Raw genomic sequence first — 15,918 nt, 5'->3', positions numbered from 1 at the left:
TCTGGCTGTGGTATTTATAGGGAAAGTGACTCTTTAGACTAAGACTCCTTCTTTCTATTCCAAGACAGTGCCATGAATGGAATCTGCCTCAATAAACTGTAAGTTCTATCTACAATTTGATTGCCTGGGGATTAATTACTGCACGTTGGGGGAAATGCTTCTGACTCAGTAACTCTGCTCCCAAACGAAAAATAACTATGTTTAATATATATAAATCTGCTGTGCACTCCGATTTAGAATATTTAAGGGACATATTTAAGATTTATAAAATAACTGGTGATAGAGTTGGAGAAGGATAGCTGAGTGTGTAGATTTGCTCTTGGAAGCATAGTCACTGTGTGGGTGAGCTGAGATCCAGAGTGCCGTCTGTATAAACCTTCTCTCAGCACAAACTCTCAGTGCAACCTTAAGCAAGACATTCAAGCTCAGCCTCAGAATCCACCAGCACTACAGGGATTATAATCCTGGGCTATTTTACAGGGCTATTGTAAAAACTGCTGTTAACGATGCCCGATGCATGTTTGGATGCTGAAAGCTCTGTGTATGTGTTAAGTCCTGGACTACTTGGAGTAGGGGATGCCAGCCCTCAGTGAGGGTAGGAGATTCCGCTGCCCCCGCCCCCCAGCCAAGCTCAACACTGGGCAGAGAGAAAGGAGGGGAAGGCAGGCAGGAGGGAGCGCAGCATGTGGCAAAATGGCACACGCACTCTAAAGACCCTGATGACACACTTCCAGTTGAAAACCGGAAGCTACGAGATCTCAGCAGGGCCAAACCCAAACACATGTGGGGCAAAATTAGCCCCACTGAGACCCCATAGCTTCTGGTTTTCAACTGGAAGTGCGTCATCAAGGCCTCAGTCTGGAGCATACACACGTTCTCAGACCTGCCAGCAAGTGCAACTGAGCTTGACTAACTCCAGCTTATTTAGACTGAGGTTTGAGAAGGCTGTTGCTGGATCAAGGGGCCAACTCGGTGCTGGCCCTGAGCTCCAAGCAGACAGCCCCAGCATAGGCCTGCTGCCACTCTGTGCTTCTGAGCCAGCCAGCCAGCCAGTGAGGGGGGGGGGGTGGGGGCTGGCAACCCTGGGTCTATATGGAGGTTGTATGCAGCCAGTCTGGCGCTTTGCCTCCTTTATGACTCCTTAGCCTGGGCCTTCCACTGCCGCTGTTCCTGCAGAGTGGGAGAGGGTCCTGGGGGGCTGCGGGCTGGAGTTCATGTCCTGTCTGGAAGAGGCCTAGTGGTTGTCTCAGAGGCCCATGGCAAGGGCTCACTTGAAGGTTCTGGCAGGGCGGTCTCTTGTGAGGCTGGAGCAGCTGCCTCTGCCGCATCGGCCCCTCCCTGATCCCGCGGGTCCCCCTGGTTCCCTGGCCTTGGCTCCTCAGGCCCTTTCCTCGGAGGCATCCAAGTCAGACTCCCTGGGCTGGTCAGGGGGGGGGGGGGGTCCTGGCAAAGAATGCTCTCCAGTGTGATGTTCAGCACAGGAAGCACAGAATGAGAGCAAGCGTGTATAGTGGTTGGAGCAGTGTTTCCCAGTCAGGGTTACGTGGAACTCTGGGGTTCCACAGGACATTGCCAGGGATTCTGCAAGAAATCATGGAATAATTAAACAACATTTTGGAAATACCACAGAGAATTCTAAATATTCCCTCAAAATATTATGGCTATAATATATGTGCGTGTGTGTGTGTGTGTGTGTGTAGCTGCTCTTTACAAATACGTTTTCTTGACTGATTTAGCAGTAATTGAATTGCACATCTTGCCATCAACTTTTTCTGGCCTGTAAGCATTTTGCACAGATAGGGGTTCCTCGGGATTTGAATAATTAATTTATGGGTTCCCCTGTGGAAAAAAAAGGTTGGGAAACTCTGGCTTAGCGCGTCAGACTAGGACCTGGAGACCACCATCCCTCCTCTGCCACGGAAGCTCACCTTGGGCCAATCACAAACTCCCAGCCTAGTCTACCTCACCAGGTTGCTGTGAGTGCGAGGATAACATGGCAAAGAGGAGAAGGATGCGAACTGCTTTGGGTCCCCGTTGGGGAGGAAGGCGGGGTATAAATGAAGCAAACAAATCAGTCAGTATATCTTACTTTCCGTTTCCAGCGCCGTTAAAGTTTTAGTTGTTAATCTGCTGATTTAGTGTTTATCTTGTTTATATGCTAGATTTTCCATTCTGGTGCCCCAAATAAACCTCCTTTGTTTCAGATTACTTCTATGGCCAGGGATATGGCCCGTTTGGATACCTGCTTAGATAATCATATTTTTTCAGGAGGGAAACAATAACGTTGGAAACTTCCCGATATTAACACCCACAAAACAAAGTTACATATAATTCATTTTATTTAATTTGGTTTTAAACATGAGAAGGACCACTTTTGGCTTGGAAGTTTGCAGGTGTATAAAAGCTAAATTTAATACAGGGTTTATTGGGTCTCTGTGCATGTGGACTAGGCAAAGCGGGAATGGCCCAGTAGCCCCTGATGCTTTTGTACTGGTTACAGTGAACACAATGCACACATGACAGCAATTAGAACACGACTATAGTTGTACTTTTGTAAGATGAGAATGGTTAGAGATACAAGCATGAGACAAACGTCTTTTAGCATTCCTAAAATGTATGCTGCTTGCAGCTCGGGGGCTCCTTTTCTCCCCACAAAACCTGGGGGGTTCCGGGCTCTTTCCCGGAACTTGCGTCTTCCCCTTAGGGGGAGGAGATGTGGCCCAGTGGTGTAGCCCCTCCTTTGCATGCAGAAAGCCCCAGGCGCCTTCCTCTGCGTCCCCAGTGGAAAATACGAGGCAGGAGGTGACGTCTCTGCAAGAGCCCCTTGAGAGCTGCTGCCAGTCAGCGCAGACAAGACTGGCCTTGACAGATGAATGGCTAGACTCAGCAGAGAAGACAGTTTTGTTGACACAAAGTCAGTATTGCCATACCTACGCTGACTGGCAGTGGCTACCCAGGATCTCAGGCACAGGCCTCTCACAGCACCTCCTAACTGATCCTTCTAACTGGGATTGAATCGGAGACCTGCTTGCTAAGCAGCTGCTCTGTCTCTGAGCCCCTTTAAGCTGAAATTTAAGGAAGTTCTTCTGTTACAGAGAGGCAAAGGAAATCTTTCAGAGTCTGAAAGAGGTCAATCTGAATCTGCCTTGCTGCATTCTAATTCACAAGGTCAAAGGCACAGGGGTGGCTTACGAACACACGTGCTTTTTAAAATGTCCACCATTTAATAAATTCTTGCTTGTGCTCAAGTCGTAGCTGTTTTTCGTTCATTTACTGCTGGCGGCCTGGCCCTGCTCACGGACCGTTATCTCTTATCCCCACCACATTCCCGGCTATGAAACTATCCAGAAATCTTATAATCGCATCTGACTGTGCTCACATCCTGAAGACACGAGACAAAGGTCATTCTCCAGTGGCTACTGATTGCAATTTTTCAAACATGAGTAGGAAAGTATGTCAGAAGTAGCCCTTGAAAGCAATACATTAATTCACTAGGAAAAATATGTTAGCATTTTAATTATTTTTAAATTGAGTCTTTGTAAGCAAATCCATTCTAAACATATATGATTGGCATGTGAAAAGCGCACGATTTCTACTCGCGTCTCAGTAAGCAGGGGAGGGGGAAGTCTGAGCCCTTCCTGCAGCCATTGGTCAATTGCTGTAATGTCACCGAGGGCTTGGGCAGGCAGCTTCCTCTTAAAAGGGAACTGGGATTCTAATATCTGTGAGCAACTTTGATTAAATGAAGCAATGTAGCCATTGCATGCGCACCATGTGTTTTTGAATGACACCGTTGGTGAGGATAAAGTGGGACACATTGGAAGCCTTTGGGTGAAATTTCCTTCTCATGAATGTACAGTTGTTATAAAAGTATTCAAGAAAGGGTTAGATCATGAGACAGCCATTTGTAGCCACATTTACATCCAGTATGTCTCCCTCTTGTAATGTGGGTGCACATTGGGAACAGGTGAAACAAGAGCAAAACAAAACAACGGCAGGAGCCACCTCAGGGTTAGGTGTCACGGGCACAGTTGTGGCCAGATCTCAGGTGTGGTAGTAATCATTGCTCTGTTCCCTGGAAGATAAAAGAGCAGCATTCCTTAAGTACTAGGCCCACAGGCAGCAGAATAAACAGGTTGTGCTTTCACATAAATATATAAGGTTGCCAACTCCAGTTTGGGAAGTTCCTGGAGATTTGAAAGTGGAGCTTGGAGAAGGCAGGGTTTGGGGAGGAACCTCACCAAAGTATAAATGCCATACAGTCCACTCCCCAAAGCAGCCATGTTCTCCAGGGAAACTAATCGCTGTAGTCTGGATAGGGTTGCCAGCTCCAGGTCGGGAAATTCCTGGAGATTTGAGGGATGAAGCCTAGAGAAGGCAGGCTTTGGGGAAGAAAAGGACCTCAGCATGATATAATTCCATAGAGTCCTCCCTCCAAAGCAACCATTTTCTCCAGGGGAACAGATCGCTATCGCCTGGAGATCACTTGTAATTCCGGGAGATCTCCAGCTACCACCTGGAGGCTGGCAACCCTCAGTCTGGAAATCAGTTGCAATTATGGGAAATCTCCAGGTCTTACCTGGAGGTTGTCATCGCTAGGAAGAAGGGAAGTCTCAGGGCCAAACTACATGATATAGGGGGAAGTGCATATTAGCATCGAACCAGCATGCTGCTCTCTCTCTCTCTCAGAAAAAAATGGAAGTGACATGGGGACATTAGAGCGTCTGCAGTGAGTCTGAACAGCACGTGAGTCTGTTCACTGGCCGTTCAAGTGTCATTCGTCACTTGTAGCTTGGCCCATTGATGTTCTGCTGGGTCATTGATTAGGGGCCAGCTTTGTCTCCCTCCTTTCTGAACGCCTCCCTCCCTCTGCAGCTACCCTGGATTTACACTATAGCGGTGCCCGTGGCTTGTAGTGATTTTATAGTAGCCTGATTTGATCAGTGGCACCTGAATCTTTTTATCATGTTATCTGCATTAAGTGGTTTTATTGGAATATTGTTGGAAACTGCCCTGAGCCTGCTCTCGAGAAGGGCAGGGTATAAGTAACATACATACATACATACATACATACATACATACATACATACATACATACATACAATAGCATTTTGGAAATTCCTACAGCATTGCCAACACTGTGACATCACCTCAAGATCCAAAACCAGAAGTGACATCATGGACTTACACAACACTGATTTTTTTTTAAGTCTCTGCCCCAGGGGTTGACAGTTAGGGGCTGGAAACCCTAGTCAGGAGTAGACATGGGCACGAACAGCATTATGAACAGGAAAAAAAACCGAACAGGCTGTCTGTCTGCCGAACAGGCAAATGGGCCATTCATGAGGCGCCATTCCAGCCAAACTGGTGGCTGGCGCAAGCCTCGTTTGTTGCGTTCGGCCTGCGTTCAGCCATTGTTCAGGAAACCAGACACTCAGGCGCCTTCAATCAATTGCCTTGGCAACGGAGGGAGGGACTGCCTGAACTCTGTCTGCATTCCCTTTGTCGCCCTGGACACCCCAATCAAAGCCCAACTTTGCTTGATGGGCAGGTTTTCCTTCCAAGTGTGGAGCTGCAAATTTGGTTACAATTGGAAACATGGGAGCAGACACCAGGGGGGAGGGAGGGAGGGAGGGAGGAGGGGGGTGTTCTGTGGCCATGGGAACTCCAATCTCATCCCTGCAAACCCTGTTAGGCAGCTCTGACTGCCAACCACAGACCTCCTGTGTTGTTCTATGGGACCTTTGCTTATAAAAAGCACTGGGCTCCCAGGCTGGCTTTCAGTTTCAGCAAGCAGTGGAGTGGGACAGAGCTGTTGCAAGCCTTTGGGGAGAGAGACAGGGAGAATGCATTGGAGCTGGGATTTTTTGTGTGTGTGGTGGGATAGGGATCTATCTCTCCACTGGTTCCAGGGCTGCTGCCAGGCTCTGGGGCCAAGCTCAGTGGGCACCTCAGCTGAGGGCTCACATTATTATCAGTGCCTGATCTGATCAGGCTTCTGGGAGTGCTGGGCTAGGGCTCTAGCCCCAGCCTCTGGTTCCAGGGCTGCTGCCAGACTCTGGTGCCAAGTTCTGTGGGCACCTTGGCAGAGGACTCACCCTATTAGTAGTAGTAGTAGTAGTAGTAGTAGTAGTAGTGTCAGTGCCTGTTCTGTTCAGGCTTCTCTAGCCTCTGCCTCTGGTTCCAGGGCTGCTGCCCAGCCCTGGGGCCAAGCTCTGTGGTAGGGACCTCTGCTGAGGGCTCACAGTGTTCTCTCCTTTTCTGACCTCCATAATTCTAGTTTGGTGGCACAATGAGTCTTCCTGTTGTGGTGGCCACGGGTGGTCGTGGGGGGAAGTGCAAAGGTAGTCCTGGTTTCCTCGTGGAAAGCAGTACTGGGTGTGACCGGGGGGGCAGCAGAGAGTACTCCCGCTTCCCCAAATTTGTGGGGGCTGTGGAGGAGGCCAAAGAGGTGGCCAAAGGAGGTGGGTGAGGGATCCCTGGAGGAATGGTTTGTGTTTTATGAAACATCGCTCCCATCCCCATCCCAAGCTCTCGGTGGTGTCCCTGCCTGCAGTCCACCCCTCACTGCATCATCCGTGGCCAGCTCCGCAGCGCAGCCTGTAACCATTCGTCTTCCTTTCCCTGGGACAGTTAGTGGTCCACGTTTCAACACTTCCGTATGGACGCACTTTCGGGCCCTTCCTAATGACCGCCGTGTGGTGCGGTGCCGTGCCTGTGATGTCCTGGTGCGCAGGGGCAATAACCTGAAGCACCTGTCATCAACGGTCCTGACTAGGCACCTGAAGAAGCACCACCTGAGCCTGTGGTCTCCATCCTCGCCCAGTGAAACATCCGTTGGGGGGAGAAAGAGGGCTACCAGCTCTTCTGACCAGGGTTCAGCGGGAGAGTCACCGGAAACCACCCCAAGCAAGAATCCTTGCCCTTAGGGTGATGCTGGTGAGAGCGGAGCGCTCAGGCAGGCCGCGCTCGCAGAGGTTGTTCCCTCGGGGTCTGGGACAGCGCCACTTAGAACGGCATGGTTGAGGACTCAGGAGGCGGGGGTTCGCGTCTTGGCAGAGACGATTGCCCTACATGGCTTGCTCCATCCATCGTGGAGGGCGTGGGCTTCTGCTGGCTACTTCAGCATCTTGTCCCTTGGTTCTCCATGCCGTCGCCACGCACCCTTGCCAGTCGAGTCCAGCAGGTATCTCGAATGAGGGCTGGCATGTTTGGGTCAAGTGGGAGTGGCACGGTCAGGCAGGCTGCCCCCGTGGAGGTTGTTCCCTCGGGTTCGGGGACAGTGCCACTTATCCACCCTGAGCCCGCTTGTGGGGAGGGCGGAATACACATTTGAAATAAATAAATAAATAGAATGGTGAGGTTGAGGGCTCAGGAGGACTCATCATGATGCGGGTATTTGTGCCAACACGGCTTCCCTGGCCAGGGGCCGAGCTGGGGGGCTCCTCTGCTGAGGGCTCGCCTAAATAATTAGTAGTGCCTGAGCTGGTCAGGTATGTGAGTGTTGGTGTTGCGCTCTAGTACCCCTCAGGTCCGGGGGCTGCAAAGGTCCAGAGGCCAGCTCAGTGGGTTTCTTGGCTGATGGCTCTCATAGGTTTGGGTCTTCTCGATCCTGTTCCTCTGGGTAACCCATTGTTTTCCTCTCCCTGAAAAGTTCCACGTCACCCTTTCTACCTTTCCCTCTCCGGATGGAACCACTTCGACCCTCCCCCACGACCCGTTCTGTCCCGTCCATCCCCTCCTTCCTGCGAAGGCAGGAAGGTGGGTGATGCTGGCGGCAGCCTACTTTGGGCACTTGTGCAACAGCTCAGGAGCTGTTGCACATGTAGTTGAGCCACATGGTGCCCCTTTTCCATTGCAACTGCTGTGCCCTCTGAGCAGGGGGGAATGGGTCCCGCAACTCTGTCCTTTCTGCAAAGGCAGGAAAGTAGGTGCTGTTGGCTGCTGTCCCTTTGGGCCACAAGGAACATCTCAATGCTGTTGCACATGAGGTTGAACATCACAGTGCTCCCTATCCAAGCCACCTGCTGTGCTCTCCAAGCAGGGGGGAATGGGTCCCGCAACTCCATCCTTTCCACAAAAGCAGGAAAGTGGGTGCTGTTGGCTGCTGCCCCTTTGGCCACAAGGAACAGCTCGATGCTGTTGCACATGAGGTTGAACATCACAGTGCTCCCTATCCAAGCCACCTGCTGTCCTCTTCGAGCAGGGGGGAATGGGTCCCGCAACTCCATCCTTTCCACAAAAGCAGGAAAGTGGGTGCTGTTGGCTGCTGCCCCTTTGGGCCACAAGGAACAGCTCGATGCTGTTGCACATGAGGTTGAACATCACAGTGCTCCCTATCCAAGCCACCTGCTGTCCTCTTCGAGCAGGGGGGAATGGGTCCCGCAACTCCATCCTTTTCACAAAAGCAGGAAAGTGGGTGCTGTTGGCTGCTGCCCCTTTGGGCCACAAGGAACAGCTCAATGCTGTTGCACATGAGGTTGAACATCACAGTGCTCCCTATCCAAGCCACCTGCTGTCCTCTTCGAGCAGGGGGGAATGGGTCCCGCAACTCCATCCTTTCCACAAAAGCAGGAAAGTGGGTGCTGTTGGCTGCTGCCCCTTTGGGCCACAAGGAACAGCTCGATGCTGTTGCACATGAGGTTGAACATCACGGTGCTCCCTATCCAAGCCACCTGCTGTCCTCTTCGAGCAGGGGGGAATGGGTCCCGCAACTCCATCCTTTCCACAAAAGCAGGAAGGTGGGTGCTGTTGGCTGCTGCCCCTTTGGGCCACAAGGAACAGCTCGATGCTGTTGCACATGAGGTTGAACATCACAGTGCTCCCTATCCAAGCCACCTGCTGTCCTCTCCGAGCAGGGGGGAATGGGTCCTGCAACTCCGTCCTTTCTGTAAAGGCAGGATGGTGGGTCGTGTCAGCTGCCGCTTCACGAGGGACTGCCATGTTACTGCTGATGAGGAAATTCTTGGCTGAAATTGCACATATAATTGTACAGTATAGTGGTACAGCATGGTTGCACAGTACTGTGGCTCCCCTGTCAACGGGACTGACTTGACCCCTTTGAACCGTGGGGGAATGTGTCCCGCTGCGACTCCTGTTCTTTCTGCAAAGGCAGGAAGGTGGGCGATGGCAGCTGCGGCCGCTGCCCTGTTTCTTCCTCTTCCTCTTTGGAACTACACCGACCCCTCCCAACTACTTCTCCTGTCCCATCCATCCCCTCCTTTCCGTGAAGGCAGGAAGGTGGGTCATGTCAGCAGCTGCTGTAAAGTACCTTTGTGGGTTCCTTGGATGAGGCCTCACTGCTTGGGATCTTTCTAGTTGCTGGTCCATACCTCTCTCTCTCAGGTACTGCCATGAGTCCCTTCCCAACGATTTGCACCACCTCGTCCCCTCCTTTCCGCGAAGGCAGGAAGGTGGGTCATGTCAGCAGCCGCTGTCGGATCGGGGTTCACCCATTCCTGTCAACGGGACTTCCAGATCTCGCCCCTTACTGTGGCTGGAACCCCTTGGTCCCCCTCTCCCTGAACACCTCATCTTCCCTCTTTCCTTCTCTCCCTCTCAGGAACTGCCATGACCCTTCCCAACTAGTACCGCTCCATCCCCTCCTTTCTGTGAAGGAAGGAAGGTGGTTTATGTCTACAGATGACAGGTTCGGGCACCAGGGGTGGCTCAGGATGGAACTGTGGCACATGCAGTTGTCCTGCATGGTGACCCCAATCCATGGCACCTGCTGTTCCCACTGAGGCAGGGGGAATGGGTCCCGCAACACTATCCTTTCCGCGAAGGCAGGATGGTGGGTCATCTTGGAGGCTGACTCTGCTTTGACACTGGAGGGGCATCCAATGCACCATGCATGTCCAGCTGGTGTGTTTTGTCCATACTCCAGTCCACACCACATGAGGTGTGGACAACACCAGCAGACCTAATGCTGTCAAGTGCCCCTTCTGGTGAACGTGCGTCGGTGTCTGACCCGCCAGGTTGTGTGTGTACGAGGCATCCACATACGCCAACTTGTTTTGTTGGAGGAATTTCTTAGCAGATTGTGGCTGGGTCATTTTGGTCTAGGGCAGCCAACAACATCACCCACCTTTTATACCTTCTGGAACGTACCCTCCAGGATGCCTGGCACGTGGGCACATGGAGGGTGCCACCAGCGAGTGGCCAGACACCCGCCGCCTCCCCTAGCCTGCCAGGCCTGGTGGCCGCTGCCAGCACCCACCTTCCGGCTTATGCTGGGAATGACAAGAAGTTAGGCCTGGTGGGCAGGCACATGGGGGGTGCCGCTGGTGAGCAGCCAGACCCCCACCCCCTCTGGGGGAAGCGGCCTCCCCTCCCCTCCCCTCCCTTAGCCCACCAGGCTGGGTGGCCGCCAACATAACCCACCGTCTGGTCTCCGCCGGGAATGACAAGAAGTTAGGCCTGGTGGGTGGGCACATGGGGGGTGCTGCCAGCGAGTGGCCACACACCCCTCCCCCTCCGGGGGAGGCGGCCCCACCTCACCTCCCCTAGCCTGCCAGGCTCGGTGGCCACCAACATGACCCACCTTTTGGCCTACGCTGGGAATAACAAGAAGTATCAGCCACCTTGCTGACCCTCCAGAAGGTACTCTCTAGGAGGCCTGTTGGGCGGGCACATAGGGGTGCCGCCGGCCAGTGGCAAGACTCCTCCAAGAGGGGAGTCGGCCCGCCTTCAGGTCCACCACATAGGGCCAAAGTGAACTGGAGAGGGAGGGTGGCTCCGTTTGTATTGAGTGGGAGTTTCCTGGGGGCGTCGAATTTGGGAATGTATAACTCCGATATCTATGCTGCAATCTTGATCAAACTTGTGTAATGGCTGGAGGAGAGCCTGCTGCACATTCCCTGTCAATATGGGCTCTCTAAGTGCTAAGGGGTCTGCTCTGATGCCAACGACCTCCGAACAACGAACACAGAACACGTTCGGTAACAGGACCCGTTCGTTTACGTTTGGATGTCTGTGTTTGGTGGCGTCAACCAACAACGAACGTCCTGTTTGGGTTTTTTTCCTGTTCGTGCCCATGTCTAGTCAGGAGTGAGGTTTGGGGGGTGGAGACAGAAGGGTTAGTGCAACAGGAGTGTGAATTAAAGTTCTGAGGGAATAGAAGCTCGTCGGTTAAGGTTCCTTGTTTGCACTGAGCTGTTACAGTAGAACGGCAGAGTTTGCTGGGTTTAGAGTGTAACTGAACGGCAGCAGGACGTGATGTGTTGAACACGCCACAACTCCTGGTTAAATGTTAATATTTACATCTGTTTGTATGTTTTTACTGAATAGATGTTGTTCTCATACACTTTTGAAGAGCAAATCGTCTTCTGCCTGTCAGTTTTACCTCAGTTATTGATCCAGACTTTGGATGGGCTTTTTTAAAAACTCAGGCCCAGATCATATCTCCTTGAACTGTTTTTCTGTTTTAATTTCCTGCCAGGAACCCTGGTGAAGTGAAGTAGGCAGAAAATTGTATTGTGAAGGAGGGGGAAATCCTGTTGGATGGTATCTTTTCTTGGGGGCTACTCTGTCACAATAACAACAACAACAACAACATTCGATTCATATACTGCCCTTCAGGACAACTTAATGCTCACTCAGAGCGGTTTGCAAAGTATGTCATTATTATCCCCACAACAAAGCACCCTGTGAGGTGGGTGGGGCTGAGAGCTCTGAGAGAGCTGTGACTGACCCAAGGTCACCCAGCTGGCTTCAAGCGGAGGAGTGGGGAAGCAAACCTGGTTCTCCATATTAGAGTCCTGCTGCTCTTAACCATTACACCAGACTGGCTCTCAGTGAGCTGCTATTCACCTCACTGGGGAAATGTGATGTGTTTTCCCATCAGTATACATGGAGCCCCTGATGAGGCAAGTAATACCGTCTCAGTAGGGTTGCCAGGTCCCTATACCCTCCCAGCAGAAGGAGGAGGAACCTGGCACTTACCACGTGCTGCTTGCGTGGTCTGTTGTCATTCTTTGCACATGTGCAAAGCGTGCTCACCCTGGCACTTACGTGATGATGTCACTTATGGAGTGACAGAGTGCTCTTGTGCTCTGCGAAGGACCAATTCAGCCTGTTTGGGGCCCAAATTGGCCCCAAACAAAGGGTGGGAATGCTTCTATGGCCGGTGTGATGACATTTGGAAGAGACATTGAATCACCCCCCAGGAGCATGCACACTGTGTGTGTTCCCAGGGTAACTGCAGGTGGTGGACAAACTCCAGGGGGCTCACCACCTCCCACTGATTGCTGGCAGATCGTCAGGCAAGGGGGCAAATCCCTGGGAGTTTTCTCGCCACCAGCGGGCACCTGGGAACCCTGCCTTTCAGGCTATTTCAGTTTAGGAACAGCAATGGGGCGACGGTACCTTCCCTCCATGCCACATAGTGATGACCAAATTGGGTGCCCATGCACCTGGAAATTAAGTTCTGGTCATGTAATTTGCAACATACATCTGATTGCACTGGCACCAAAGAAGACCTGGGTAAAACGTGACATGTAGTTAGGCCATTAGTAAGGCAGAGAGCTTAAGGCACATTTGTTTTATTTCTTTACTAGTAACAAAGCCCATTGTGGGGAAAAATACAATTGGTTCTAGAAAGGGGAGGGTGGGCAGGAAGACATTGCCTCCTCCTCCGTGACTGATCCTGGATGGGTGAAGGTGGGGGGCGGGCATTGCCTTCTGCTCCATGCTTGATTCCAGCCAGGTGGAAGGGGATTGCCGCCTGTTCCATTCCTGAACCTGGGCAGGTGGAGAACAGGCATTGCCGCCTGCTCCGTGCCTGATACCGGCTGGGTGAAGGGGGTGGGCATGGCCTTCTGCTCCACTCCTGATCCTGGGCAGGTAAAGGGGGTGGGCGGGCATTGCCATCTGCTCCAGATCCTGGCTGGGTGAAGGTGGGAGGCCGGGCATTGCCACCTATTCTGCTCCTGATTCTAACTGGGTGAAGGTGGGGGATGGGCATTGCCACTTGCTCCCCTCCTGATCCTTGTTGGATGAAGGAGGGGCAGGCATTTCATCTTGCTCTGCGCCTGATCCCAGCTGGCTGAAGGCGGGGGGTGGGCATTGCCGCCTGCTCTGTGCCTGATCCTGGCTAAGTGAACGGGGGGACGAACATTGAAACCTGCTCTGCATCTGATTCTGACAGGGTGAGGGGGCTGGGCATTGCCTCCTGCTCCGCTCCTGATCCTGCGCAGGTGAGGGGTGTGCGCATTGCCACCTGCTCCACTCCTGATCCTAGCTGGGTAAAGGTGGGGGGCGGGCATTGCCACTTGCTCCCCTCCTGATCCCAGCTGAGTGAAGGTGGGGGGCAGGCATTGCCACCTTCTCTGCTCCTGATACAAGCTGGGTGAAGGTAGGAGGTGGGCATTGCCACCTGCTCTGCACCTGATCCTGTTCTGGGCTTCCCGCTGTGGTGCAGTCTGTGAAGGGATGGGCTGCCTTGTCTGGCCTTCCCTCCACAATAGCACCCTCTGGAGGTGCACTAGGGTAGGAGGTGAGTTGTCAGGAATGCGGTTTGCCTTTTATATAATAGGATATTGCTAACAATGTGCTTCTGGTATGTTGGTATAAGAGGGAACAAAAAATACATTATTAAAAATGGCCCTTTCTTCTAACTATGAGTGATTACACTGTTCTCTTCTATCTACCTGGCCTCTCTGTAGAGCAGTCCATAAGAAATAGTGGAATAAATAAATAAATTGAAATACCACAAAAAATTTCAAATATTCCTCAAAATATTACAGTTATTAAGGCTGTGTGTATACATGTGTGTAGCAGCTCTTTACAAACAAATTTTCTTAACAAAAAATTTAGCAGTAATTGAATTGTACTTCCCACCAACTTTTTCGGGCCTATACATGTTTTCATAGGTAGGGGTTCCTTGAGATTTAAAAAATTAATTTATGCATTCCCTAATGGAAAATATTTTGGGGAACAATGATATAGGGAATGGACACAAATGCCATTTGCTGGATTGTATCTTTTTAGCTGGCAGCCTTGGCAGTACCTCCAAGGGAGGCTTGGAAAATCTAAGGGCCAAACTAGACAATACACGGGGCACTCGTCAGGTGAGGGCCCTCCCACCCAACTTGCAGTCACATGTGAGTTTGTGGCAGTCATGTTCCCAAGTACTCAGGGCCTGAACGGGCCCAGGAGCACAGCATGGGAGAGGGGAGGCTTCAGCCTTTTCTTCTGTGCTGCTCTCATGGGCCAAAGCAGCTGCAGGGAGAGGTTGTTTGTACTGCTGTGGGGCTCCACTGCAGCACCTGAGGTCCAACAGCAAGGCAAGCTGTCCCCCATGGCCATTTAGGTTTGGGGAAATACAGTGGGAGGGAAGGTTGAATCCTGTCCTCCCCCACACTACGTTCCTGTGCTGATTCTGGCCCTGCAGCCCAGGGGAGTGTTTGTTTCCCAAACTCATGAGAGACCACACATTTGGTCAGGGACTCCCAACATCATGAATCTTGTATAATAATAGCCAAGTGGCCCTGATGTGAGAATACTTAAATCCAGAGACTGGGGCCATGAACAGATCTTCCTACACACCTGAAAAATGCCCCAGGTTTGCAGAAAAATCTGAAATCTAAAAAAAAAAAAAACCCACTGAGGGCTGTCAAAAACATAAAAGGCGTGCCTGTAGCTTTAATCAGATGCCCTTGGCAGCTGTTGCTAGGCAGCAGTCCAGGCTTCCCTTCTGCCAGTAAAAGGCGGGTCAAGCAGGTGGGCCCTTTCCAGGGCTCTTTTGGCCTTTGAGAGAGGACTGATTTGGGCCAGGCCCCAAATCAACCACTGGGTGCCTTGATACCACATGACTTGGCTCACCCAGGCCTGGTGGCTTCCTACTGTTCAACAGCCCCCCAAGCCAGTGTAGTGTAGTAGCTAGAGTTTTAGAGTTGGATGTGGGAGACCCACAGGGTTGCCAATCCCCTGTTGGGGGTGGGGGATCCCCTGCTCCCACCCTCCATCTCCACTTACTTGCTCGGCGAGGAAGGCACGGGGCGTCCTGGGGGAGCGCACTCCTGGGTGGCACAGCATACTCCCAGGGGTCATGGCGCACTCCTGCAGGCCTGATCTGGGCCCACCTGGGCCTGAATTGGTCTGGATTGGCCAGGATCAGGCTGCTGTGGAGCGCTCTGCAGCAACCCATCCCAAGCCAATTCGGGCCTGATCCAGGCCTGATCCAAGCCAATTTGGACTCAAATCGGCCCAAATCCAGCCTGATTTGGGGCTGATTCACCTGATTCAGCCCTCCGCAGTGTGCGGGAGTGCTCCTGGGGGGAAGCTGCAGCCCCCACGATGATGTCACTTCCCGGAATGCAGCAGGTAGGTGCCCCCACCTCCCACCAGGAGGACAGGGGGACCTGGCAACCCTAGAGACCCAGGTTGGACTTACCTCTCTGTGGGGGAAGCTCACTGGGTGACTCTGAGCCAATCACACACACACTCAGCCTAATCTACCTCTCAGACTTGTTGTGTGGATAATATGGAGGCAAGGAGAATGATCTAAGCTGCTAAGGGCCCCCATTATGGAGACGGGTAGTACAGAAATGAAGTAAATAGGTGAAGAGGTGGGGCGGATAAAAGTTGTTGCTTGATGGGTTTGAAGGAGAGAAAGACATAGAGAAAGGTGACGAGTATACGGAAGCTGCCAGGAGGAGGAAAAGAGGAAACAGCGCGGGGAAGGGGAGAGAGGCAGCTGGGAAGCAGAAAAAGAGGGAGGCTATTGGGGCGCAGGGAAGGGGGAAGGGACATGGAGGGGAAGGGGGAAGGGACATGCCCTGCAAGTCCCTCACTTGTATCATCTAGTGCGGTTATAAGGCAACCCAGGATATGTAAAACAGAAGAAAGGGGCTGCACCAATATAGAGTCCAGGAAGAGAAGAAAAAAATTAAGGTGCAGTGGGAAATTATATCTCCT

At 52.1% G+C, this 15,918-nt stretch overlaps 1 protein-coding gene across 1 annotated transcript in view; it reads right to left on the bottom strand.

The window, feature by feature from the left end:
• The window catches only part of LOC129345694 (uncharacterized), a 79,395-nt gene that overhangs the window by 18,778 nt on the left and 44,699 nt on the right, over positions 1-15,918 (bottom strand). Inside the window, exon 10 of the mRNA XM_055002919.1 lies at positions 8,763-8,950. Within this exon, the coding sequence (XP_054858894.1) occupies positions 8,763-8,950 (188 nt within the window). The remainder of the gene's footprint in view (positions 1-8,762; positions 8,951-15,918) is intronic.

Source organism: Eublepharis macularius, chromosome 18 (genome assembly GCF_028583425.1).
Source record: "Eublepharis macularius isolate TG4126 chromosome 18, MPM_Emac_v1.0, whole genome shotgun sequence".
In the NCBI taxonomy this organism is placed as follows: Eukaryota; Metazoa; Chordata; class Lepidosauria; order Squamata; family Eublepharidae; genus Eublepharis; species Eublepharis macularius.
This window is presented reverse-complemented; position numbering and strand designations above follow the sequence as displayed.